This window comes from Bombina bombina, chromosome 4 (genome assembly GCF_027579735.1).
Source record: "Bombina bombina isolate aBomBom1 chromosome 4, aBomBom1.pri, whole genome shotgun sequence".
NCBI classification, from domain to species: Eukaryota; Metazoa; Chordata; class Amphibia; order Anura; family Bombinatoridae; genus Bombina; species Bombina bombina.
In genome coordinates this window covers 338,583,453-338,611,061 of record NC_069502.1, presented here as the reverse complement: position 1 = coordinate 338,611,061, position 27,609 = coordinate 338,583,453, and the positions used below count along the sequence as shown (strand labels likewise).

Genomic DNA, 27,609 nt, shown 5'->3' with positions numbered 1-27,609 from the left:
TTCCTTACACATTCTGCCAGTATGGCACTGCATTCAGTGAAACAGAAAGAGGTGCATTGGTCACAACTACTATGTACTGTAGTGGGCACCTACACAAATATGGTAAGAGGTCCTTAAGAAATGCCTGGATCTTGTGCACCAGCCATCTGCCACATACATGCGCAGGATGTGTTATCTGCTGTACAGACACAAATGCAAAAAAAGGTGCAAAAGGTTCCTGGAGCTTGTCTGTTAACAGGAGATTCCAGGTCCTAATTTCAGCCATCAGAGCAACCATTTCTCTTTTCAACTCCTATTTCATTGTCCAAGTGCATGGATTTAAAGGACAACTAACTTTTTTTTTTTTTTTTAAAAAAAAATACAGAATATTAAAAGGGACAGTCTACTTGGAAAAAAAAAAAGTTTAAATAGATAATCCCTTTATTAGCCATTCCCCATGTTTGCGTAACTAACACTGTTATATTAGCCACTTGACACCATTAGGACGTTCTATGCCGTCCTACAAGCGATGGGCTTAAACGTCTTTAGGACGGTGAGGAACGTCCTAACTTAGGTGGCATCCTGCTCTATTCTGAAAGTAAACGGTGGCTGATCTGACTGGGGGATGTGCCTTGCAATGCAGGCAGTTCCCCAGGAGCCAATTAGCGCCGTGTTTGAAGCACACGATTGCAGTGACGATCATCTGCTTCATTTGTTTTGTTTATATTCGAAACTTGGACAGAACTGTCTGTCCTAAAGGTGTTAATATACGTTTACCTTTGTGATTACCTTGTATATAAGCCTCTCAAGACTGCCCCCTTATCTCAGTTCTTTTGACAGACATGAATTTTAGCCAATCAGTGCTAACTCACAAATAACTCCATGGGAGTGAGCACAATGGTATCTATATGGCACACATGAACTAGCGCTGTCTAGCTATTAAAAAGCACTGAGATAAGAGGCGGCCTTTAAGGGCTTCGAAATTAGCATATGAGCCTACCTAGGCCTATGCTTCAACAAAGAATACCATTAATTTTTTTTTATAAAAGTAAATTGGAAAGTCACTTAAAATGGTATGCCCTATCTGAATCATAAGTTTAATTTTGAATTGACTGTCCCTTTAAGTTTAGAAACATTTGAATTACCTGCATAACAAAATAATTCCAAAAGAAAGAATTACCTTTCAGATTATTGTTTCTTAATTTGTAGTAGGCAAACTGTGAGATCATAATTATATCCATGTTGACATAAAATATTGCTGAAACAACCTAAAAATGGGAGTAAAAAAAAAAGAAAGATTATAAAATAGTTTTGCTTATGTCCATTACAAACAAAAAAGGGAAGATTTTATTTCATTTTAAAAGTAATTTATCTGCAAAAATCAGGCTTTAATGGAGAAATATGTACAAAGAAAAGTCTAAAGCTTTTCAACAAAACTAGAATGTATATTCATCAAGGTGTAAAAAATAAAAGCGTACCTGAATTGGTAGCTGATTCGTTAAGTAGCAGCCTATGAAATTTGTGCAGTCTCCTCCAAACCAACATAACAGAAACCCAAGAGAAAGCGCTTGGTCAACTTTTCCATTTTTGTAGGCAACATACAACTGACTGAAAGGAAAAACAAGTGAGCAGATCAGAAAATACCATAAAAATGCATTTAAAAACCAAGAGTGAAATCATAAAATCTCCATTAGTTCCTGGCCAGTAAGAATATTCAGCAGACATTTTTACTATATTTTAAAAGACCTTAAAAAGGGACATAAACCCAAAATGTGCCTTTTATGATTCATATAGAGCATAAGATTTTAAACAAATTTTAGATTTACATATCAAATTTGCTTCATTTTCTTAGTATCCTTTGTTGAAAGAGCAACAATGCACTATTTGGAGCTAGCAGAACACATTGGGTGAGCCAATGACAAGAGGCATATGTCCAGCTCCCAATCAGCACCTAGCTTCCAAAGATGCAGGTACCAATAGATCAAAGCAAATTAGATAAAATAATTGTAATCGAATTGTGAGACCAGTAAAAATGCACACCTCTAATACATACATGCATACTATGGTGTGTGTGTCCTGCGCCTACCTTTTCCGTTCTTCTAACATCTGAGATTTCTTATTTTTGAGCCCTTATAACTTATTAGATGGTGTTATGAGTGTAACTGTAGCTTTTTTAATGTGTTTTGTGACACTTTTCTGTTTCGCAAAACAGTTGACCAGAGCTGAGGACGTTGTAATCAATCTAGTGTAAATCTTAATTGCGCTCAAGTGATGGATTATACTTTTAATATAAGCGGAAAACCCGCGATAACCCCCTTATCGCTCACTCGCAACTATTAGCGCTCCCCTTGTAATCTGGCCCAAAATATAAAAAAAAAAAAATAAGAATTAAAAAATATTAAAACATATTGTAAAATATTGTAAATAATCCATAAAATATGCTTATTTTAATATTTTAATAACTTTTTTACTAGGTGCATATATTTTATTGATATCCATTTCAGTTTCTATATATTGTGAGTACCTATATAGCATCTATTTTTAGGATTTAGCAATTTAATTTTCTTCATCCACTCATAATTTTTTATTAACCCATTGATTTAACACACCTAGCAATTACCTTTCAATCCCAATATGCAATCTAGGGATGACAGAAACAAAAAACGGTCTAATTATATTTTGCAAGGTAACACTGTCACTCTAGAAACTTACTCTGACCCCAGTATTTTGAAATCTATGAAAGATTTGTTCCATCTGTTAGAAGAGGAACTTATGAAAGAACACCGCCATTGGTGGGATTTAAAAACTCTAGAAAAATATATAGAAATCAAACAAATCCCTAGGGGTTTACGAATTTTGAAACATTGTTCTTTTAAGGAAGACAAAGATTTATTAGACAGTTGGTATAAAGCCTTGGATGATTGTTCTTTTAGTTTAATCAAAATTTTGATCGAACATAGACAAAAATTAACTGACGAATGCAGTCAGAATATTGAAAAGATACAAAAAGATCTATTATCACATGTTAATAACCCTGAATATCAAAAAATTCTTAAAGAAATTACTGACCGCACTGATAAATATCAAGATGACATCGTCCAGAGTAAAAGCAAAAAATTACAGAGGGACCAAATAGATTATAATAATAACCAAGTTTACACTTTCAATAGAGTTGAAAAAGAAAAACTCACACTTTCTAATAATCCAAATGAAGAAAACAAGGGACAAAAAAACTCTTATACATCACACAAAACAGAGGGTGAAAATTGGACGACTGTTCACAATAGAAACTATAGAAGAGAACAAAACAGAACCTACAGGAATACACATAACAATTACAATACTAATTATAGACCGCACTACAATGAGAATTACAGATTCAATTCCCCAAACCCCCGTAATAACTATGGACCTAGAACTTATTACTCCAACACAAATAGACATTCCCAACAATATCCACAAGGGACATATCAGAGTCAATTTCGTGATAACCATTCTAACACATATCAACAACATTTTTCACCCCAGCATGGCTTCAGGCCTCATTCCAATCATCCTACTTCTCACAATCAGGTTACAACAAATTATCATACACAACAACCTAATAGAACACTTTTGGAGAGACCCCATGGGCATACACTCAAACCAAACAATCCATTAGAACACACAAATAGATTCAATATTTTAGCATCTTTGCCAGATGAAGAAAACACACCAGGCACCTCATATGAACATTCCTCTTCTTTTTTAGAGAATGGCCAAAATCACAACAGACATCCCTTTCCAAACAGCAACCTAAGTGTAGAAAAACAACGAAAAAGACCGTACACTTCAGACCAAGAGGGTCTAGAGGAAGGGGTTTATCAGCCAAAAAAAAAAAAAAAAAAAAAAAAAAAAAAAATTATCCAAATTAGAACAAGGTATATTCAATTTATCATCGCACATTCTAACAACTAATGAGAAAAGAGTACTCCACAAAGGCCTTACATACTGCCCACCCAATCCTCACAACTTATATCATCTATTTGTGGATGTTAATAAATTTACAAGGAAACTATCCTTGCAGAAATTCTTTGCACAAAAGAAACTAAAACAACAAAAATATATACAACCTGAAAATACACAGACTATACTAGTCAATAATATGACCCCTAATAAGAATATGAAGGTCATATTTGCAGAAACAGAAAGCTTAACTACCCATTTATTTGATGATTATATTCATACAGATATTAAGGTAAAATCCCAATTTACACCATCTTTTTCAACAAACCACTATATAGAATTATATCAAAGATCAGTCATTGAGGATCTTGAAAAACTTTCAAAAGATCACAAAAAACAGTACCATTTACACAAAAGCGAACAAACAGCTTTACGTATGCTAGCCAACAATAAAAATCTGATAATCAAGGATGCAGATAAGGGCGGTGGTATTGTCCTACAAGATCTAGGAGATTATCTCAAAGAGGCCAATAGAATTTTAACAGACACTGAATATTATAGGGAAATCTCTTTCAATCCAACAAGTATTTTCCTAAAAGGGTACAGTACACTAATACAAAAGGGCATATCCACAGGTATTCTAAATAAAGAAGAGAAAGAATTTCTCAAAGTCACAAATCCTAGTGTGGCACACTATTACCACCTTCCCAAAATCCACAAAGATCAAGTTAATCCACCTGGACGCCCCATTATAGCAGGCATTGGTAACCTCACATACAATTTATCTTTTTATTTAGATCAATTTTTACAAAAATATGTTGTTACTTTACCCTCCTATATCAGAGATAGCACACATTTACTATATCAACTTAAAAACATTTCTACTAACGATGATCTAATTTGGATCACTTGTGATGTTGGCTCCCTTTATTCTAACATTTGCCATAACATGGGTATTAATGCAGTTTCCATCTTTTTGGAAAAGGACCTATATATGCCAGACATCCAAAAAGAATTTATATTGGAAGGAATAGAATACATCCTTAAGCACAATTATTTTATTTTTCAAGATAGATTTTTTCTACAGGTCAAGGGGACGGCCATGGGTACCAGGTTCGCCCCGAGCTTTGCAAATTTGTTTATGGGAATCTTTGAAGACCGATATATTTATTCCTCAAGCTTTTGGGCGAACCTGGTATACTATGGCCGCTATATAGATGACCTGATTTTTATTTTAAGAGGGAGCCACGAGCTAGCTAACACACTAATAGAACATTTAAATCAGAATCAGATGGGTTTAACCTTCACAGCTAATATACAAAAATCTTCAATAGAATTCTTGGATCTATTACTAAGTTGGGATAATCAAGGTAACATCATTTCTCAAACTTTTTTCAAAAAAGTCGATAGCAACAGCTATCTAGACTTCTCTAGTAACCACCATATAGGGTGGAAAAGAAACATCCCATACAGCCAATTTAAGAGAATACGCAGGAATTGCTCCAATTTAGAATCTTTTGACATTCAAAGCAAGGTTCTTTACCAACGCTTTGTAGACAAAGGTTATCCTATAGATCTACTAAATCAATGTCTTAAAAAAGCACGCAATCTAGATAGAGAATTAATCTTTGAAAAAGTCCAAAATAGCACCAACAATCAAACCAAAAAGAAATCCACAAACAACGTTGTTTGTGAACCACTTTTCATTACACAATACAATAACAACCACTACAAAATTCGAAACATACTACATAAACATTGGAACATTATCCAAAAGGATCCTTTCCTTAAAGATATAGTCGGTGAAAAACCCAAAATTGTATATAGACGAGCTCCCACTTTAAGGAATCAATTAGCCCCCAGTAAAAGAGTAAAACATTGCCAATTTCGGTCCAATAAACAAACCAAAACTTTAAACTTTTTAGCTTCCCATGGATCATTTAAATGTGGCAAAAGAGGTTGCAACATGTGCAAATTTACAATTTCACAAAAATCTTTTAAATCCAATATTACTGGTTTAACTTATCAAATCACACATCGTCTCAATTGCGAATCTAAATATATAGTGTATCTCCTTAATTGTATTTGTGGCGTCCAGTATGTAGGGCGCACTATTAGAAATCTCCGTACCCGTTGGGGTGAACATCATCGAAATTGTAAAAATTGTAAAAAAACTAAAACCAACCATAGTGTCCCCAACCATTGTGAAACGATACATGACGGGAGTTCAGATATCTATAAAATTATCCCTATTGATCATGTACCACCTTCCACAGATTATGATCGTCTGATTAAACTCAGGCAATTAGAAACATATTGGATACACAAACTCAAAACCTTGTATCCATTAGGCTTAAACGCCAATGTAGATTTGGCAGCCTTCACATAAATTATCACTTTTATACAGGTTACATTTATATCTAATATGAGATTTAGCTTTTAGGGTCTAGTACATCATATTTTCTTATATTTTTTGATATACATTAACAAACACTACAATATGTTGATACCACTACATTATATCTCTCTTATTTCTTTTTCTCTTCTTTGTCAGTCTTCAATAATATATTGCATTAATGCAATTTAGACACATATAGAATATGTTATGTTTCCATACACTTATATTTATGTGTATATGCCCATGATGAGCATGTCCACATAGTTGTGTATATGTATGCACTTGTCTATCCGGTTCTAAACCTAATAGTCCAAGCACCTATATAGTTTCATATTATATTATATTTTACATACCTGATTTATATTATTTTCTACGATACACTATTTTGCACATTTCATCTTTTTGAATGTTTGATTATTCATCAATACATACACCTACAATTGTTTATATACATTCTGGATACACTTTTTAGTCTATTTGGTTGTTGTATATGATTGGAAACAATTAATAACATAATTCCCAAATATATTTCCGCCCCAATATATAACATAAACTTTCAAGATAGCTTTACCCATTTCTTGTTCGCCTAACATACAAAAGGTCCCAAGTTCGAGTCCAGTGGAGTCCCAAATATATATATACATATTATTAATCACATAATTCCTAACATATTTCTGCTCCAATATATAACATAAAAATAGCCCTTCAAGATAGCCTTATCAGTTTCATGCTCGCTTAACATACAGAAGGTCCCAAGTTCAAGTCCAGTGGAGCCATAAAATAAAATATATATATACATATATATTTTTTACAATTTTTATATGTCACTTATTTATAGTAAGCATTTGTCACGAACATTTCTTTTTTAGTTTTATATTTATAAGAAAATTCCTTTTAGTTTGGTTTTAAAAATTAGAGTCATTTATTAAAAAGACCAATAAGATTATCTTCTAGACATTGTGAGACATGTAGATCAATTTATATATTTTGTATCAATACTAATCCTTTTTGCAAGGAATTCAAACAAGACATAAAGGTAGCCTTTTGATTTTTCCATTGCCTAGCACACATTAGGTCCTGGGTTCGAATCCAACCAGGAGATGAGATATACATATACACACATGTTAATATATGTCCAGTTTACTATGAGATATTTTATTTTTTTCCAGATATATTTGGTAATTGCGAATAGGGTTTTTTATATACTTTTTATTTAAGTGTTATCTGTGTGGTCAAAATTGTTCAAACCAATTTATACAATGTATCAAAAGTTAAATGTTTTTGCAATTGCAACATTGTTAATAGAGTTGACCTTTTGTTTCAATTCCGGGTCACTGTGGGTTTAAATAGATCTCTATTGTTAACTATGATTATGCCTGATGAAACGGTCTGGAATAGACTGAGAAACGCGTTGCAAAATAAATACTGTTTGTTTTATACCACGACCCGGTATTTTTGCTTCTTTCCACGATCCACTTGTTTTTGAAACAGGACTTTTACCACGGAACCTTTCATACACTGACACTGTCGTTTTTGGAGAAAAGTCTCGGTGGCGTGAGTGCAGCAGGAGAACACCTATCAGCTTGCAGCTCACCTGGTCCGGCCATTGGCCCTAAAAAACGTGGGTGCTACTTTCTAGACGCCTATCTGGATTCCACAGGTCCTCTGGGTGAGACCTCCAGCGTACTGACTGCTGGAATTTGAATGTCAGCCTGCTTTATCGCACCTTATTCATTTAAGGTGCCACTTTCCTTGTGAGTAGTTTTTTGCACATCACTTTTATACTTGTTGTTTGAACGATTCACACTATGTTGGCGCCCCTTGTTTATCTTCCATTCTAGACACCCTGACCCATCGCACCGCGGGACACAAGAGGAGCACGCCAAACACCTGAACACATCACCGTTCACATATTAGGATTGGACACTTATTTTTTACATCACAGCAATTTTTGGGACATTGATAAGTACTTTTTTTTTTTTTTTTTTTTTTTTTTTATATTTTAATAATCGCCACAAATATCATTATTTATCTGTGATATCTGATTGTTTCAATGTATCACTAATATTATACACAAATTGTCCTGAGCACTTGTTTTACACACAATTTATTTTCGTCATTATTATAAATTTTTTACACATACCAAACACTGTGCTGTTTATAAAAATATTTTTTTTTTATTTATGCATACGGGTACAAACCCAATCATAAAGTGGTAGGTCCCACTTTGATAACCTGTGTTCCAAGCGCATCCTCTTAAGTTTTTTCCTCCTCAGGAATTTCTTTTTATATTATTTAGATTTTGGTGATATCAGAGGATTGCTTGCTTATTTTAATATTTTAATAACTTTTTTACTAGGTGCATATATTTTATTGATATCCATTTCAGTTTCTATATATTGTGAGTACCTATATAGCATCTATTTTTAGGATTTAGCAATTTAATTTTCTTCATCCACTCATAATTTTTTATTAACCCATTGATTTAACACACCTAGCAATTACCTTTCAATCCCAATATGCAATCTAGGGATGACAGAAACAAAAAACGGTCTAATTATATTTTGCAAGGTAACACTGTCACTCTAGAAACTTACTCTGACCCCAGTATTTTGAAATCTATGAAAGATTTGTTCCATCTGTTAGAAGAGGAACTTATGAAAGAACACCGCCATTGGTGGGATTTAAAAACTCTAGAAAAATATATAGAAATCAAACAAATCCCTAGGGGTTTACGAATTTTGAAACATTGTTCTTTTAAGGAAGACAAAGATTTATTAGACAGTTGGTATAAAGCCTTGGATGATTGTTCTTTTAGTTTAATCAAAATTTTGATCGAACATAGACAAAAATTAACTGACGAATGCAGTCAGAATATTGAAAAGATACAAAAAGATCTATTATCACATGTTAATAACCCTGAATATCAAAAAATTCTTAAAGAAATTACTGACCGCACTGATAAATATCAAGATGACATCGTCCAGAGTAAAAGCAAAAAATTACAGAGGGACCAAATAGATTATAATAATAACCAAGTTTACACTTTCAATAGAGTTGAAAAAGAAAAACTCACACTTTCTAATAATCCAAATGAAGAAAACAAGGGACAAAAAAACTCTTATACATCACACAAAACAGAGGGTGAAAATTGGACGACTGTTCACAATAGAAACTATAGAAGAGAACAAAACAGAACCTACAGGAATACACATAACAATTACAATACTAATTATAGACCGCACTACAATGAGAATTACAGATTCAATTCCCCAAACCCCCGTAATAACTATGGACCTAGAACTTATTACTCCAACACAAATAGACATTCCCAACAATATCCACAAGGGACATATCAGAGTCAATTTCGTGATAACCATTCTAACACATATCAACAACATTTTTCACCCCAGCATGGCTTCAGGCCTCATTCCAATCATCCTACTTCTCACAATCAGGTTACAACAAATTATCATACACAACAACCTAATAGAACACTTTTGGAGAGACCCCATGGGCATACACTCAAACCAAACAATCCATTAGAACACACAAATAGATTCAATATTTTAGCATCTTTGCCAGATGAAGAAAACACACCAGGCACCTCATATGAACATTCCTCTTCTTTTTTAGAGAATGGCCAAAATCACAACAGACATCCCTTTCCAAACAGCAACCTAAGTGTAGAAAAACAACGAAAAAGACCGTACACTTCAGACCAAGAGGGTCTAGAGGAAGGGGTTTATCAGCCAAAAAAAAAAAAAAAAAAAAAAATTATCCAAATTAGAACAAGGTATATTCAATTTATCATCGCACATTCTAACAACTAATGAGAAAAGAGTACTCCACAAAGGCCTTACATACTGCCCACCCAATCCTCACAACTTATATCATCTATTTGTGGATGTTAATAAATTTACAAGGAAACTATCCTTGCAGAAATTCTTTGCACAAAAGAAACTAAAACAACAAAAATATATACAACCTGAAAATACACAGACTATACTAGTCAATAATATGACCCCTAATAAGAATATGAAGGTCATATTTGCAGAAACAGAAAGCTTAACTACCCATTTATTTGATGATTATATTCATACAGATATTAAGGTAAAATCCCAATTTACACCATCTTTTTCAACAAACCACTATATAGAATTATATCAAAGATCAGTCATTGAGGATCTTGAAAAACTTTCAAAAGATCACAAAAAACAGTACCATTTACACAAAAGCGAACAAACAGCTTTACGTATGCTAGCCAACAATAAAAATCTGATAATCAAGGATGCAGATAAGGGCGGTGGTATTGTCCTACAAGATCTAGGAGATTATCTCAAAGAGGCCAATAGAATTTTAACAGACACTGAATATTATAGGGAAATCTCTTTCAATCCAACAAGTATTTTCCTAAAAGGGTACAGTACACTAATACAAAAGGGCATATCCACAGGTATTCTAAATAAAGAAGAGAAAGAATTTCTCAAAGTCACAAATCCTAGTGTGGCACACTATTACCACCTTCCCAAAATCCACAAAGATCAAGTTAATCCACCTGGACGCCCCATTATAGCAGGCATTGGTAACCTCACATACAATTTATCTTTTTATTTAGATCAATTTTTACAAAAATATGTTGTTACTTTACCCTCCTATATCAGAGATAGCACACATTTACTATATCAACTTAAAAACATTTCTACTAACGATGATCTAATTTGGATCACTTGTGATGTTGGCTCCCTTTATTCTAACATTTGCCATAACATGGGTATTAATGCAGTTTCCATCTTTTTGGAAAAGGACCTATATATGCCAGACATCCAAAAAGAATTTATATTGGAAGGAATAGAATACATCCTTAAGCACAATTATTTTATTTTTCAAGATAGATTTTTTCTACAGGTCAAGGGGACGGCCATGGGTACCAGGTTCGCCCCGAGCTTTGCAAATTTGTTTATGGGAATCTTTGAAGACCGATATATTTATTCCTCAAGCTTTTGGGCGAACCTGGTATACTATGGCCGCTATATAGATGACCTGATTTTTATTTTAAGAGGGAGCCACGAGCTAGCTAACACACTAATAGAACATTTAAATCAGAATCAGATGGGTTTAACCTTCACAGCTAATATACAAAAATCTTCAATAGAATTCTTGGATCTATTACTAAGTTGGGATAATCAAGGTAACATCATTTCTCAAACTTTTTTCAAAAAAGTCGATAGCAACAGCTATCTAGACTTCTCTAGTAACCACCATATAGGGTGGAAAAGAAACATCCCATACAGCCAATTTAAGAGAATACGCAGGAATTGCTCCAATTTAGAATCTTTTGACATTCAAAGCAAGGTTCTTTACCAACGCTTTGTAGACAAAGGTTATCCTATAGATCTACTAAATCAATGTCTTAAAAAAGCACGCAATCTAGATAGAGAATTAATCTTTGAAAAAGTCCAAAATAGCACCAACAATCAAACCAAAAAGAAATCCACAAACAACGTTGTTTGTGAACCACTTTTCATTACACAATACAATAACAACCACTACAAAATTCGAAACATACTACATAAACATTGGAACATTATCCAAAAGGATCCTTTCCTTAAAGATATAGTCGGTGAAAAACCCAAAATTGTATATAGACGAGCTCCCACTTTAAGGAATCAATTAGCCCCCAGTAAAAGAGTAAAACATTGCCAATTTCGGTCCAATAAACAAACCAAAACTTTAAACTTTTTAGCTTCCCATGGATCATTTAAATGTGGCAAAAGAGGTTGCAACATGTGCAAATTTACAATTTCACAAAAATCTTTTAAATCCAATATTACTGGTTTAACTTATCAAATCACACATCGTCTCAATTGCGAATCTAAATATATAGTGTATCTCCTTAATTGTATTTGTGGCGTCCAGTATGTAGGGCGCACTATTAGAAATCTCCGTACCCGTTGGGGTGAACATCATCGAAATTGTAAAAATTGTAAAAAAACTAAAACCAACCATAGTGTCCCCAACCATTGTGAAACGATACATGACGGGAGTTCAGATATCTATAAAATTATCCCTATTGATCATGTACCACCTTCCACAGATTATGATCGTCTGATTAAACTCAGGCAATTAGAAACATATTGGATACACAAACTCAAAACCTTGTATCCATTAGGCTTAAACGCCAATGTAGATTTGGCAGCCTTCACATAAATTATCACTTTTATACAGGTTACATTTATATCTAATATGAGATTTAGCTTTTAGGGTCTAGTACATCATATTTTCTTATATTTTTTGATATACATTAACAAACACTACAATATGTTGATACCACTACATTATATCTCTCTTATTTCTTTTTCTCTTCTTTGTCAGTCTTCAATAATATATTGCATTAATGCAATTTAGACACATATAGAATATGTTATGTTTCCATACACTTATATTTATGTGTATATGCCCATGATGAGCATGTCCACATAGTTGTGTATATGTATGCACTTGTCTATCCGGTTCTAAACCTAATAGTCCAAGCACCTATATAGTTTCATATTATATTATATTTTACATACCTGATTTATATTATTTTCTACGATACACTATTTTGCACATTTCATCTTTTTGAATGTTTGATTATTCATCAATACATACACCTACAATTGTTTATATACATTCTGGATACACTTTTTAGTCTATTTGGTTGTTGTATATGATTGGAAACAATTAATAACATAATTCCCAAATATATTTCCGCCCCAATATATAACATAAACTTTCAAGATAGCTTTACCCATTTCTTGTTCGCCTAACATACAAAAGGTCCCAAGTTCGAGTCCAGTGGAGTCCCAAATATATATATACATATTATTAATCACATAATTCCTAACATATTTCTGCTCCAATATATAACATAAAAATAGCCCTTCAAGATAGCCTTATCAGTTTCATGCTCGCTTAACATACAGAAGGTCCCAAGTTCAAGTCCAGTGGAGCCATAAAATAAAATATATATATACATATATATTTTTTACAATTTTTATATGTCACTTATTTATAGTAAGCATTTGTCACGAACATTTCTTTTTTAGTTTTATATTTATAAGAAAATTCCTTTTAGTTTGGTTTTAAAAATTAGAGTCATTTATTAAAAAGACCAATAAGATTATCTTCTAGACATTGTGAGACATGTAGATCAATTTATATATTTTGTATCAATACTAATCCTTTTTGCAAGGAATTCAAACAAGACATAAAGGTAGCCTTTTGATTTTTCCATTGCCTAGCACACATTAGGTCCTGGGTTCGAATCCAACCAGGAGATGAGATATACATATACACACATGTTAATATATGTCCAGTTTACTATGAGATATTTTATTTTTTTCCAGATATATTTGGTAATTGCGAATAGGGTTTTTTATATACTTTTTATTTAAGTGTTATCTGTGTGGTCAAAATTGTTCAAACCAATTTATACAATGTATCAAAAGTTAAATGTTTTTGCAATTGCAACATTGTTAATAGAGTTGACCTTTTGTTTCAATTCCGGGTCACTGTGGGTTTAAATAGATCTCTATTGTTAACTATGATTATGCCTGATGAAACGGTCTGGAATAGACTGAGAAACGCGTTGCAAAATAAATACTGTTTGTTTTATACCACGACCCGGTATTTTTGCTTCTTTCCACGATCCACTTGTTTTTGAAACAGGACTTTTACCACGGAACCTTTCATACACTGACACTGTCGTTTTTGGAGAAAAGTCTCGGTGGCGTGAGTGCAGCAGGAGAACACCTATCAGCTTGCAGCTCACCTGGTCCGGCCATTGGCCCTAAAAAACGTGGGTGCTACTTTCTAGACGCCTATCTGGATTCCACAGGTCCTCTGGGTGAGACCTCCAGCGTACTGACTGCTGGAATTTGAATGTCAGCCTGCTTTATCGCACCTTATTCATTTAAGGTGCCACTTTCCTTGTGAGTAGTTTTTTGCACATCACTTTTATACTTGTTGTTTGAACGATTCACACTATGTTGGCGCCCCTTGTTTATCTTCCATTCTAGACACCCTGACCCATCGCACCGCGGGACACAAGAGGAGCACGCCAAACACCTGAACACATCACCGTTCACATATTAGGATTGGACACTTATTTTTTACATCACAGCAATTTTTGGGACATTGATAAGTACTTTTTTTTTTTTTTTTTTTTTTTTTTATATTTTACTAATCGCCACAAATATCATTATTTATCTGTGATATCTGATTGTTTCAATGTATCACTAATATTATACACAAATTGTCCTGAGCACTTGTTTTACACACAATTTATTTTCGTCATTATTATAAATTTTTTACACATACCAAACACTGTGCTGTTTATAAAAATATTTTTTTTTTATTTATGCATACGGGTACAAACCCAATCATAAAGTGGTAGGTCCCACTTTGATAACCTGTGTTCCAAGCGCATCCTCTTAAGTTTTTTCCTCCTCAGGAATTTCTTTTTATATTAATACCTTACAGTATTTTTAATAGTTTTTATTAATCAGAAATACAATGATAAGGATCTTAAAAAGTAATTGACCCAAGGCTCATCATTTAGATATTCCAAACACAAATGCAATAATTTCAAAATGTGATCCGCTTATAGTGAAGTTCCATAGAGGACCAAGTCTTAGAGAAGATAGAAGCATTTCAATGCTTTATGAAGGATACTGAACCCATATTTTTTCTGTTGTGATTCAGATAGAGCATGCAATTTTAAACAACTTTCTAATTTACTCCAATTATCAATTTTTCTTCATTCGCTTGCTTTCTTTATTTGAAAAAGAAGGCATTTAAGCTATTTTTTTGGTTCTGGACCATGGACTGCACTTGTTTATTGGTGGGTGAATTTATCCACCAATCAGCAAGAACAACCCAGGTTGTTCACCAAAAATGGTCCGGCATCTAAACTTACATTCTTGCATTTCAAATAATGATACCAAGAGAATGAAGACAATTTGATAATAGGAGTCAATTAGAAAGTTGCTTAAAATTGCATGCTCTATCTGAATCAAACGAAAACATTTGAGTTTAGTGTCCCTTTAAAGTGATTGTAAAGGTTAAAGAAATAAAGTCCATTATATATATATAAAAAAAAAAAATATATATATATACATGCACCCACCTCTTAAAAAAAACAGGGGCACTTTAATTCATTAAAGTTTACAAATATGCTTTTTTTTAAAAATACATTTTTGTTACTGTAAACAGACCGGCGATCCTCCGCCTTCATCTACTTCTGTATTTTGCAGATTGATGACAATCGTTGTGTGCCCCCATTGGCGTCCAGCTCGTGAGGCACGCAAAGATTGGAGGAAGCTGGATTTGTCATCGATCTGCAAAACACAGAAGATGAGGGCGGAGGATCGGCGGTCTGTTTACCGGAAAGAAAAGGTAAGATTCTTTTTTAAAAGCATTTTTGTTACGTTTAATGAATTAAAGTGCCCTTCTTATTAAAAATATTTTTAGATACTGGACTTTAATTCCTTACAATCACTTTAAATACAGGAAGAATACGCTCATTTGGGTGTCCCAGCTGCACCATGTGTCATAATATAATAATATGCTGAAAGGTAAATAATATATAATTAGTTTGCAATTAGCAACAAGTTGGATCCATAGACTTAATTCCATCCATCAATATGGTGCTAACATGTAGGCTAAATAGGACTGCTCTTTGCAGGTGGCGTTTGAGTATACAGTACATATGCAGATGGTATAAGACAGCTTCAGGGAGTTGCTGCTGCATTTGATTTTGGCTGGTTTTGTTACATTTCTTACAGATTAATCATACTCTGTATAATGATGAGCTAATATTTTAATATTTTCAGTGTGACTGTAGACACAGTCTGTGATTCACCTAGAGTCTATGGTTTGTTGACCTACTTGGCAGCTTGTCTGCTAGCTGTCATAGTGTATAGATCTGTATTCCTCTTTAGCTGTTGAAGAAGAAAAGTCAGGCTGGTTACCTACAGGGTGTGTAGCACCATTTACGTCAGAGATAAGCGTCTCTAATAGACCATGTTACTGTTTTATCTATTGGCTTAACTAAACTGGATTAGCAACATTTTTTGTCCACACACTGTTCTGGACTTTTTTGAGTTCATTATTTTACCCCTTCATATGGCACCAATAATTGTTCATGCCAAGAAGCCATTGTTTTATTTAGTTTCCCAATATGTCTGTTATGTATCCATTATGTGATCCAATCAGCAGCGCTAGTTACACAGCTTTGTTGTGTGATGAGCGGTAGTTTCAGCTCGGGTCCAGCGTGTTACTTCTACGTAATATTTTACCATTATAGCCCTTTAATATGTATTCCTTTGTTCAATAGAGTTTGGGAGCAACCCACTTTTCTAGCTACAATTTATTAGTCTGATGTTATTTTGGTTATATCTATATTCTATCGTATGAAGTTTATTCTGTAGTAGTTTCAGACCCTGTATTTATTATTAGTACTATTTTTTACTGGTATCACTATTTGCATATACAGATAACATGCATCTTCCTCTTTACCCGTTTACATTATGTTGTATGATCTGTTGATTTGAAGTCCGTTTGGTTTATTGCATATTTTTAGCTTGAATTTTTGATTTTGCTTCGTGCACACTTGGTTCTTCACAGGAAATGTTACACTGTGTGTAAACCATTTTATTTGAGGAAACAGCCGACACAGCAAAACATCATGTTTAGTTTTATTTGAGAATACCAGTGAGTGTAGGTTGTTTGTTACATAAATAATTTGACATATTTTAGCAGGCTACTAAGTTTTATGTACATTTGTTAACTCCTGGAATGGCATGTAAAAGAGAACATTAAAAAGGTCCATTAAAGTGATAGTAAACTTTACTGAATTAAAGGCCAGTATTAAAGAATACTCTTAAACCAGGGGCACTTTAATTCATTAAAGTTTACAATGATGCTTATTTTTAAAAATACTTACCTTTGCGTTATGGTAAACATAACGCCGATCCTCAGCCCACATCTGCTGCTTTCAGTAGAATATTAATGACGAATCCGGCTTCCTCCAATCATTGTGTTGCCCCATAAGCTGGACGTCAAAGGTGGCACACAATGATTGGAGGAAGCCAGATTTGTCATCAATCTGCAAAAGAAATCAACAAATGCTGCTGGAGGATTTGCGTTATGTTTACCATAAGGCAAAGGTAAGTATTTTTAAAAATAAGTGTCATTGTAAACTTTAATGAATTAAAGTGCCACTGATTTTAAGAGTATCATGTAATACTGGCCATTAATTTGTTAAAGTATACAATCACTTTAAGTAACAGCCAATCTGTGGGGGTAAAATTTGCGAAATAAGCTCCCCTGTGAGCAGCTGGTGGTTCCTATTTTGCCTAAGGTGCAGGGCAAAGTATTCTCCAAGACCAAGTGGCTATCAAGGTCTTAAACAACCTGTCACCTTATTTATGTTACTAAACAAGAATGGTTCCTAAGTAGGAACAGTATTAAAAAGGGTCTTGTAACTATGTTTTTAATCTTCTAACAACATGCACTTAACTGCACAAGACTGTTGTGGTAACATAACCTACACAACACAAAGAGAGAGATATTCAACCAGGAACAAACTTGTACTTTCAAATTTGCCATTTGTCCCTTTAATTTTTAAAAGGGACAAGAACAAAAAAGTCAAAATTGACCTTTCACTTTTGAAACAGAGCATGCAGTTTAACTAGCTTTTCAATGTATTTGTATGATCAAATCTGGTCTGTTATTTTACCTTTGTTGAAGAGTAAACCTAGGGAGGTTTAGGAGCTAGCTGAACAAATAGGTTGAACCAATGAAAAGAGGCATATATGTGCAGCAACCAATCCGCTAGCTCCCAGTAGCGTAATTGCTCCTCCTGACCCTACCTTGATATGCTGTTCAAATAAGGATACAAAGAGAACAAAATCACAATTGCAGAAATAAACTGGAAGGTTGTTTAAAATGGCATAATCTGAATCATGAAATTTTAATGTACTGACTCTTTAAAAACTAACAAAATAAAAAACAATCAATCATGGAAACTGATGAAAAATACAAACTTGGCTATGGATGAGAATACTAGAGCTCTAATTAGTGTGTCATAGTGGTTCCATGGCTGAAAATGCTGTCCTCCTCTGACTTAATTTCCTCCTCAGATGGAAGCACCTGCTGTAAACCACCTGGAACTGGGTGCCAAGATTAAAGAAAAATGTGTCCTCTTCTGACTTAATCTCCTCCTCAGATGAAAGGGTAAATTATAATGGCAAAGGAAAACGTTTTTAAGCTTGGTACATAGGCTTGCATTCTTAAAGAGCAAGGTAAACTTCGGTGAATGAAAGCCCGTTTTTTAAAAATACTATTAAAAAACAGGGGCACTTTCATTCATCAAAGTTTACAAAGCAGCTCTTTCGATTAAAAACTTACCCGTTTTATTTTCACAGCTACAGCGGCTTTCCCCTCCTAGAAAAACTCTCTTCACACGTCAGCAATGACTAATTCGGCTTCCTCCAATCACGACTTCCCCCCCAGGGTGGTTATTGCCTGAGGGCATGCTGTGATTGGAGGAAGCCAAATTAGTCATTGATGAAGTGTGAAGAGAGGATCTCCAGGAGGGGGAAGCTGCTTTGGCTGAGAAAAAAAACAAAGGTAAGTTTTTAATCAAAACGGCTGATTTGTAAACTTTGATGAATGAAAGTGCCCCTGTTTTTAACAGTATTTTTTAAAAAACGGACTTTCATTCATCAAAGTTTACCTTCACTTAAAGGCATGTGTCTTAGTACTGGGCATAAAATTATAAAGAAACAAGCCGGAATGGAGTCATAACTACCAAAGGCCCAAATCTAAACCAGACCTCTTGTATTTTACATAACTTGTATTTTATATAATGTTATTATGATACAGACTTACAAGTGATTGTCTGCCCATTGCAGATTGTTTTTTTCTTCTAGCAAAGTAGTGTGAGTTTGATTCAGAATCCACTTGTCTTCACTGAGAACATGCAAGAAAATGTATGCAGTAGGATGAGTTGTTGGTAGAGAAAGCTTTATGTCCTAGAACTAATTCAGGTTGTAGCCCATTTTATTTAAATGTACTGGGCTTTCCTTGAAGAGTAATGAAAACAAGGAAAGCTATCTTGACGTGACTGCAAGAGAAGCATCTGCTTTAGCAGTGCTTGACAAATGTGTTTAAAAATTAGGAGCCAGTAAGATAATTTCAGAGCCAGGCATATTTTTAGGAGCCAGACCGTTGGATTTGTATATAGACATATGGAGAATAACCCAAAAAGTTAGGAGCCAGGGGTAAAATTCTAGGAGCCAGTGGCTACCAGGCTCCTGGGTTTATCGAGCCCTGCTTTACAGCATTGTTGTCTTGGACACTGGAGTCACTGGGCTTTGTAGAAATTAGCATCTCAACAACTTTAATTCCAGCATAAGGGGCTTCTCTCCTGATTGATGCCCCAATGGAAACTGCAGTCACACGTAGTCCTGTAGGAATTTGCCATTTTCAATGGTATTCTCATAAAAACAGAAAAAGACATCTAGCTGGCCATGACCACCGGTTGACTAAAAGATTAAAAGGGATAGTTATCAAAATTAAACTTTCATAATTCAGATAGAGCATGCAATTTTAGGCAACTTTCTAATTTACTCCTATTATCAATTTTCTTTGTTCTCTTGGTATCTTAATTTGAATGTAAGCTTAGGAGTGGCCCATTTTTGGTTCAGCACCTGGGTAGCGCTTGTTGATTGTTGAATACATTTACACACCATACAGCAAGTGCTACCCAGGTGATGAACCTAAAATGGGCCAGCTTCTACATGCATGCTTTTTTCAAATAAACATACCAAAAGAACAAAGTAAAATTGATAAGTGTAAATTAGAAAGTTGCTTAACCCCTTAACGACCAAGGACGTACGCCACACGTCCTCAAAAAAAAGTCAGTTAATGACCGAGGACGTGTGGCGTACGTTCTTGGTCTGGAAAGCAGCTGGAAGCGATCCTGCTCGCTTCCAGCTGCTTTCCGGTTATTGCAGTGATGCCTCGATATGGAGGCATCCTGCAATAACCCCCCTTGGCCATCCGATGCAGAGAGAGCCACTCTGTGGCCCTCTCTGCACCGGACATCGATGGCCGGTATCGTTGGTGGGTGGGAGCTTACGTGGGAGGCGGGTGGTGGCCATCGGTGCGCTATGTGGAGTGGAGGGGGGCGGGATCGGGGGCGGGAGCTACGGGGGCGCGCACGGGAGCGCGCGCGTGCACGGGGGTGGTGGTCGGGCGCGTGCACGGGGCGGGAGCCGGTGGGAACCGCTACACTACAGAAAAAAAAAAGTTAAAAAGTTGAAAAAAAACAAACACTAAAATGCAATCTAAGGGTCCTGGAAGGGGTTGGGGGTTGGTCTCGGTGGGGGGGGGGGGGAAAGCTACACTACAGAAAAGGGAATTAAAAAAAAAAAAAAGGCACATTTTGTTACAAAACTGGGTACTGGCAGACAGCTGCCAGTACCCAAGATGGCGCCCATTATTGCAGAGGGGAAGGGTTAGAGAGCAGTTTGGTGGGGGATCAGTGAGGTTGGGGTCTAAGGGGGGATCCTACACATCAGCATATGTAAATATGCTTTTTTTTTTAAAAAAAAAAAAAAGGGCCAAATACCTTTTATTTTAGTACTGGCAGAGTTTCTGCCAGTACTTAAGATGGCGGGGACAATTGTGGGGTGGGGGAGGGAAGAGAGCTGTTTGGGAGGGATCAGGGGGTCTGATGTTTCAGGTGGGAGGCTGAGCTCTACACTAAAGCTAAAATTAACCCTGCAAGCTCCCTACAAGCTACATAATTAACCCCTTCACTGCTAGCCATAATACACGTGTGATGCGCAGCGGCATTTAGAGGCCTTCTAATTACCAAAAAGCAATGCCAAAGCCATATATGTCTGCTATTTCTGAACAAAGGGGATCCCAGAGAAGCATTTACAACCATTTGTGCCATAATTGCAGAAGGTGTTTGTAAATAATTTCAGTGAGAAACCTAAAATTGAGAAAAAATTAACGTTTTTTTTAATTTGATCGCATTTAGCGGTGAAATGGTGGCATGAAATATACCAAAATTGGCCTAGATCAATACTTGGGGTTGTCTACTACACTACACTAAAGCTAAAACTACCCCAAAAAGCTCCCTACATGCTCCCTAATTAACCCCTTCACTGCTGGGCATAATACACGTGTGGTGCGCAGTGGCATTTAGCGGCCTTCTAATTACCAAAAAGCAACACCAAAGTCATACATGTCTGCTATTTCTGAACAAAGGGGATCCCAGAGAAGAATTTACAGCCATTTGTGCCATAATTGCACAAGCTGTTTGTAAATAATTTAAGTTAGAAACCAAAAGTTTGTGAAACAATTTGTGAAAAGTGAACGATTTTTTCTATTTGATTGCATTTGGCGGTGAAATGGTGGCATGAAATATACCAAAATGGGCCTAGATCAATACTTTGGGTTGTCTACTAAAAAAAAATATATACATGTCAAGGGATATTCAGGGATTCCTGAAAGATATCAGTGCTCTAATGTAACTATCGCTAATTTTGAAAAGAAATGGTTTGGAAATAGCAAAGTGCTACTTGTATTTATGGCCCTATAGTTTACAAAAAAAGCAAAGAACATGTAAACATTGGGTATTTCTAAACTCAGGACAACATTTAGAAACTATTTAGCATGGGTGTTTTTTGGTGGTTGTAGATGTGTAACAGATTTTGGGGGTCAAAGTTAGAAAAAGTGTGTTTTTTTCCATTTTTTCCTCATATTTTATAATTTTTTTTATAGTAAATTATAAGATATGATGAAAATAATGGTATCTTTAGAAAGTCCATTTAATAGCGAGAAAAACGGTATATAATATGTGTGGGTACAGTAAATGAGTAAGAAGAAAATTACAGCTAAACACAAACACCGCAAAAATGTAAAAATAGCCTTGGTCCCAAACGGACAGAAAATGGAAAAGTGATGTGGTCATTAAGGGGTTAAAATTACATGCTTGTTCTAAATCATGAAAATTACATTTTTGACTAGACTATGCCTTTAAAATAGCTGGGGCAAGATGATAAATCCACAATGGGCTGAGGATCGTCATATCAGGGTATCAGTGAAGAACGTATGTTATCAATTTTGCTTGGTTCCCTAATTATCCTTTGTTAAACCCTTAACTTTCAGACAATTATTTTGCAAGATTGTCTCATTACACATAATTAAACACTTTGTATATAAATCTTAAAAGGTGTTTACTGTCCCTTTAACCTTTTCATAACTGCCCCTTGAACATAGTTACTATTATCCATGCTATTACAACACAGTTTCTTCCTTATCTCACATAGCTATATGTTAGGAGCTCAGTAGACTTAAAGGGACGGTGTATTCTAATATTTTCTCCTTTTTAATGTGTTCCCAACTATCCATTTCACCTATTGGAGTGTATTATATTGTTTACAAATCGCTCCTTCACTTTTATTCTCCCCTTTGTAATAGCAGATTTTGCCTATTGTATCCCCACCCATACTGAAGATTTCTGGTTATAAAACAATCATATAAACAAGACGATTTAGATAAAACAGTGCTCCCAGTGGGGGCTTATGACAGAGAGGTGCTAAAATTTTAATTTTTCAATGTTCACTCTTTGAGTAAACAGTAATAAAGAAGACAAGGAGGATTTTGTGTAAATAATTAGACAGATAACATAATGATATATCCTCTCCCTACAAGATTAGCCCACTGTAATTAGGCTCAGTTAGCAGAAACTGTTATTTTATATACATAACTAAAGGAACAATTTCCCATACATTTTAAACTCTGCAGCAGGTATAACAAGTAATTGTAAGCACATTAAGGAGAAACCAAAATTACAGTACACTTTCCCTTTAATCTTTTTGGGTTCTCATTTTCTAAATACCCCTTGAACATGCTGTAGTTAAAAGGCACACAAATGGCTCTCATGACTACACTTCCTTTATTCCAGTGATGTATTTAAGTTTTTGGGCAGCTTTAGGCACTAAGAACATTTCTGCCCAGGCCCCGCCCCAATTTTAGCCTCATTTATCATAACCAGAGATCAATACAAATGGTAGGTTCATGCACTACCCACTAGACCAGGGTTCTTCAAACCACGGGTCAGACCCATTACTGGGTTGCAACACCAGGTTTACTGGGTTGCAACATGTGTGTGCGTTGTAGGACAGTGTATGTTGTGTGCGTGTTTTATGAATGGGTGTGGGGGTGTATTACCTTTTACAACATTTTCAAGATTGACTACAATCAGGAATAAAGTATGCACACATTTTAATTCTTGTATATTACTTCAGAAATGTTCAGACCAAGCATAAAAATAGGGTCACAAAGGTATGTGGTATCATGGCACTGGGTCTTGGGGGAAAAGAGTTTGAAGAATCCTGCACTAGGCAACCAGATATTACTGATTTCATTTGTAACAAAAAGTTAACGATCAAACATTAAACTGATGGTAAATCTGAGTGTTTAACAAATGCTAGACATTTACCATTACTAAAAATAATGTGGAGTTTAAGTCATAAGTTATTTTAAAAAAAGGGTGCTAAACTCACCCTGACTGTGCCACTGCACCTTGCTCAACTCAGCGGTTTCGGCCGCCCACAGTACATTGCTCTTCTTCAATGAGGTGATGCTTGCACTCTAAACCAGAACACTGCCAGCTGACACGCACGGCTATTGGTTTAGAGGTGCAAACGTCACTTCAATGAAGGAGAGCATTGTGCCGTGGGCGGCCAGAGCCGATGATTTTAGCAATGTGCAGTGGCACAGTCAGGGTGAGTTTAGCAATAACTGATCACTTAAACGCCACTTTATTTTTAGTGATGGTAAATCCTAGCATTTGTTAAACGCTGGGATTTACCGTCACTTTAATAGAACAGAGGAGTGCGATTGCATCTCAACATAGAACTAACCATCATTAGCTTCGCTGCAACACCCTAAATCCTGTTGCCCTAGGTCGAATTATAACTCAGGACAGTGCAAATAATGTCTGCTAGACAGGAAACCTTGGGGTTCTCCCTACCTCTTCCAAATACAGACAAAAAGCAACCATGTTCCAAATACTGCTGTATATGCGATTCCTAAACATACTGAATAACCAGCAGTATGCAGTTGTGTTTTTTCATGAATAATTAGCTTTCAATATTCAGTTATCTGAAATAGATGTGATCTCTTTAAACTCTGTAAATATTTTGTTTACAGAAATTAGCTGGGACAATATACTGTACACTGTTTTATTATTATATAGTATTTGTTTGTGCTTGAGAATTTTTTTTATCAAACCGAAAGCAGCCAAAACAACATTAAAAAATATAATAATTATAATAATCTAAGCAACTATGGTAATTTCAGCTTTTAAAATCAATATAATTCCTAAACATGTACAACAATGGTTATGAATACAATAAACAGCAAACTACAATTTTAAGATGTATGCAGGTATGTATGCAAAACAGTAAGTACCTTTACATTAAGAGAGTTCATTCAGGCAGGTGAAATGTAATTACTTGTGCAGTATATCTAAAAATAAATGTATACAACCCGAATAAAAGCACGATTCTGAGCTGGTATATAACAGTAAAAAAAAATTGCTATAAAGAATTAACCGTGATGATGTTATAAGTCTTGTAGTATACCAAAAACAGGTGGCTACATGAGAAACTTTGAACCTGAGTCTGACCCACCAATGTGAAAAGCAGAAATGAATTATAAATCTGATCTACAAAACCAGCGTGTCCGTATTTAAGACCCCTAATATGGAAGACAGGGGCCAAACATTAAAATGCCTCTAAATAACTCAAGTACCAAGAGGTAACCATGAACCTGACACAAAACAAGAATGGGTGACAGAAGAATACTCAGAACGTATGAAAACGCTATACATTGATGTCACTGTAGTGCAGTTGCACTCCCATACTACTACTACTGTTCTTGCATATGTGCAATGCATACTTACAGTACTGATTACTTTTGTTTTGTAACACGTCATTTAACCCCACGTACGCCAGAGAGCAAACACTGCACAACAGCTGGGTCTCTTACATTATCTGCAATCAATAGAGAACTCTGAAGTAACCACTTGTCAATCAGATGTAAATGTTTTAGACCAGCAACTTACGGTAACGCAGCGAAGAGGAAGCAGACGATAGACACGAGCCCTATAACAATACTCCAGTATTCCCAGACACTCTCTACACACTGCTGCAGTAAATTCCAGATCCATGAACTCCCAAAGGGGCACAACCCGCCGGTTACTAACTGAACATGCCAGGACTCTGCGGTAGCCATAACAGCAGCGACTAAGCCCAGGCAAGTCCGGCTACTCGCCGGACTCTGGGCCGCTGACAGCCAGCTAACTAAACGCGCCCGGTTATCCTTTGCTATTGGACAAGACTCGTGTACACCTTCCAAGAGTCCCCGCCCGCACTAGAAACGTGTACGTATTTACGTCACCAGATATACAACATATCAGTCATCATATTGATAGTTACAATCAAGAGGTGAAGATTGCTCTTTGTTTTGTGTATATAATTAGTTTATTTATAGAATGATTGGCATGTTTAAGACACACTTACTGGCACATCTTTAGTATTTTGTATGGAAGGATATACACATATGCGTGATTTTCCCACAATTATACTTTCTTTCATTAAACTGGAATTTTTACTCCTGTTATGGTAGCGGCTAGATTCCATCCCTCTAAAGGACCCTCTGACATCACACAGCAGTCACGTGACTGCAGTGATCACATGGTAGAGCTGAGTGTGAGGAAGTAGAAGGGCAGAAAATTCAAATCAGTAGGACAGACACTTCAATTTTACTTCTGCTGCTTGCTGTGTGCTTGATTAGGAGTTGTTTTGGGCTTATGCTGGACATGGAAGAAACAGAAATCTGACAAAGGAGTGATAAGAATATGTGTTTTTTTCTTAACCCCTTAGTGACCAGACCATTTTTTAATTGTCTTACCGTTAGGGACCAGGGCTATTTTTACATTTTTTGCAGTGTTTGTGTTTCGCTGTAATTTTCCTCTTACTCATTTACTGTACCCACACATATTATATACCATTTTTCTCACCATTAAATGGACTTTATAAAGATACCATTATTTTCATCATATCATAATGTACTATAACAAAAATGATAAAATATGATGAAAAATGGAAAAAAAACACACTTTTTCTAACTTTGAGCCCCCAAATCTCGTACACATCTACAACGACCAAAAAACACCCATGCTAAATAGTTTCTAAATTTTGTCCTGAGTTTAGAAATACCCAATGTTTACATGTTCTTTGCAAATTATAGGGCAATAAGTACAAGTAGCAGCACTTTGCTATTTCCAAACCATTTTTTTGTTAAAATTAGCGATAGTTACATTGTAACACTGATATCTCTCAGGAATCCCTGAATAACCCTTTACATGTATATATTTTTATTAGTAGGCAACCCAAAGTATTGATCTAGGCTCATTTTGGTATATTTCATGCCACCATTTCACCGCCAAATGCCATCAAATAAAAAATATTGTTAAAGGGACATAATACTCATATGCTAAATCACTTGAAACTGATGCATTATAACTGTAAAAAGCTGACAAGAAAATATCACCTGAGCATCTCTATGCAAAAAAGGAAGATATTTTACCTCACAATTTCCTCAGCTCAGCAGAGTAAGTTCTGTGTAAAAAGTTATCTTTCAGTTACTGCCCAGCTGCAGGTAAAAATAAATTAAAAAAATGAAGAAATGAACAGCAGCCAATCAGCATCAGCAGTGCTGAGGTCATGAACTCTTTTACTGTGATCTCATGAGATTTCATTGTAAACTTTCTTACACTGAATAGGGAAATAAGATTGCACGAATGCTCACTCATTCCGCTAGCCCTGATACAGACATACTGATTTGCTGCTTAGAAATCCTTTACAATGGGATGTGGCTGCTGAGAAACTTTTGAAGTAAAAGATCTTTGGTTTTTATCTAGAGATGTTCAGGTGATATTTTCTAGTCAGATTTTTACAGCTATGCTGCATCACTTTCAAGTGTTTATGGCCCTTTAACTTTTTCACAAACTTTAGGTTTCTCACTGAAATTATTTACAAACTGCTTGTGCAATAGGGGTGCGCATCTTCACTGGTCTCACGATTCGATTCCGATTATCCTGTCAACGATTCGATTCCGCGATGCATCACGATTACTGCCCATGGTTTTCAACA

The 27,609-nt window shown here is 35.4% G+C and overlaps 1 protein-coding gene across 1 annotated transcript in view; it reads right to left on the bottom strand.

Moving 5' to 3' along the window:
- The window catches only part of LOC128656267 (lysosomal amino acid transporter 1 homolog), a 40,681-nt gene extending 14,889 nt beyond the window's left edge, over positions 1-25,792 (bottom strand). Inside the window, exons 1-3 of the mRNA XM_053710086.1 lie at positions 25,518-25,792; positions 1,458-1,587; positions 1,160-1,247 (exon numbers count right to left, since the gene is read on the bottom strand). Coding sequence (XP_053566061.1) covers positions 1,160-1,247; positions 1,458-1,587; positions 25,518-25,687 — 388 coding nt within the window. The 5' untranslated portion in view covers positions 25,688-25,792. The remainder of the gene's footprint in view (positions 1-1,159; positions 1,248-1,457; positions 1,588-25,517) is intronic.
- Positions 25,793-27,609: the final 1,817 nt, after the last annotated feature.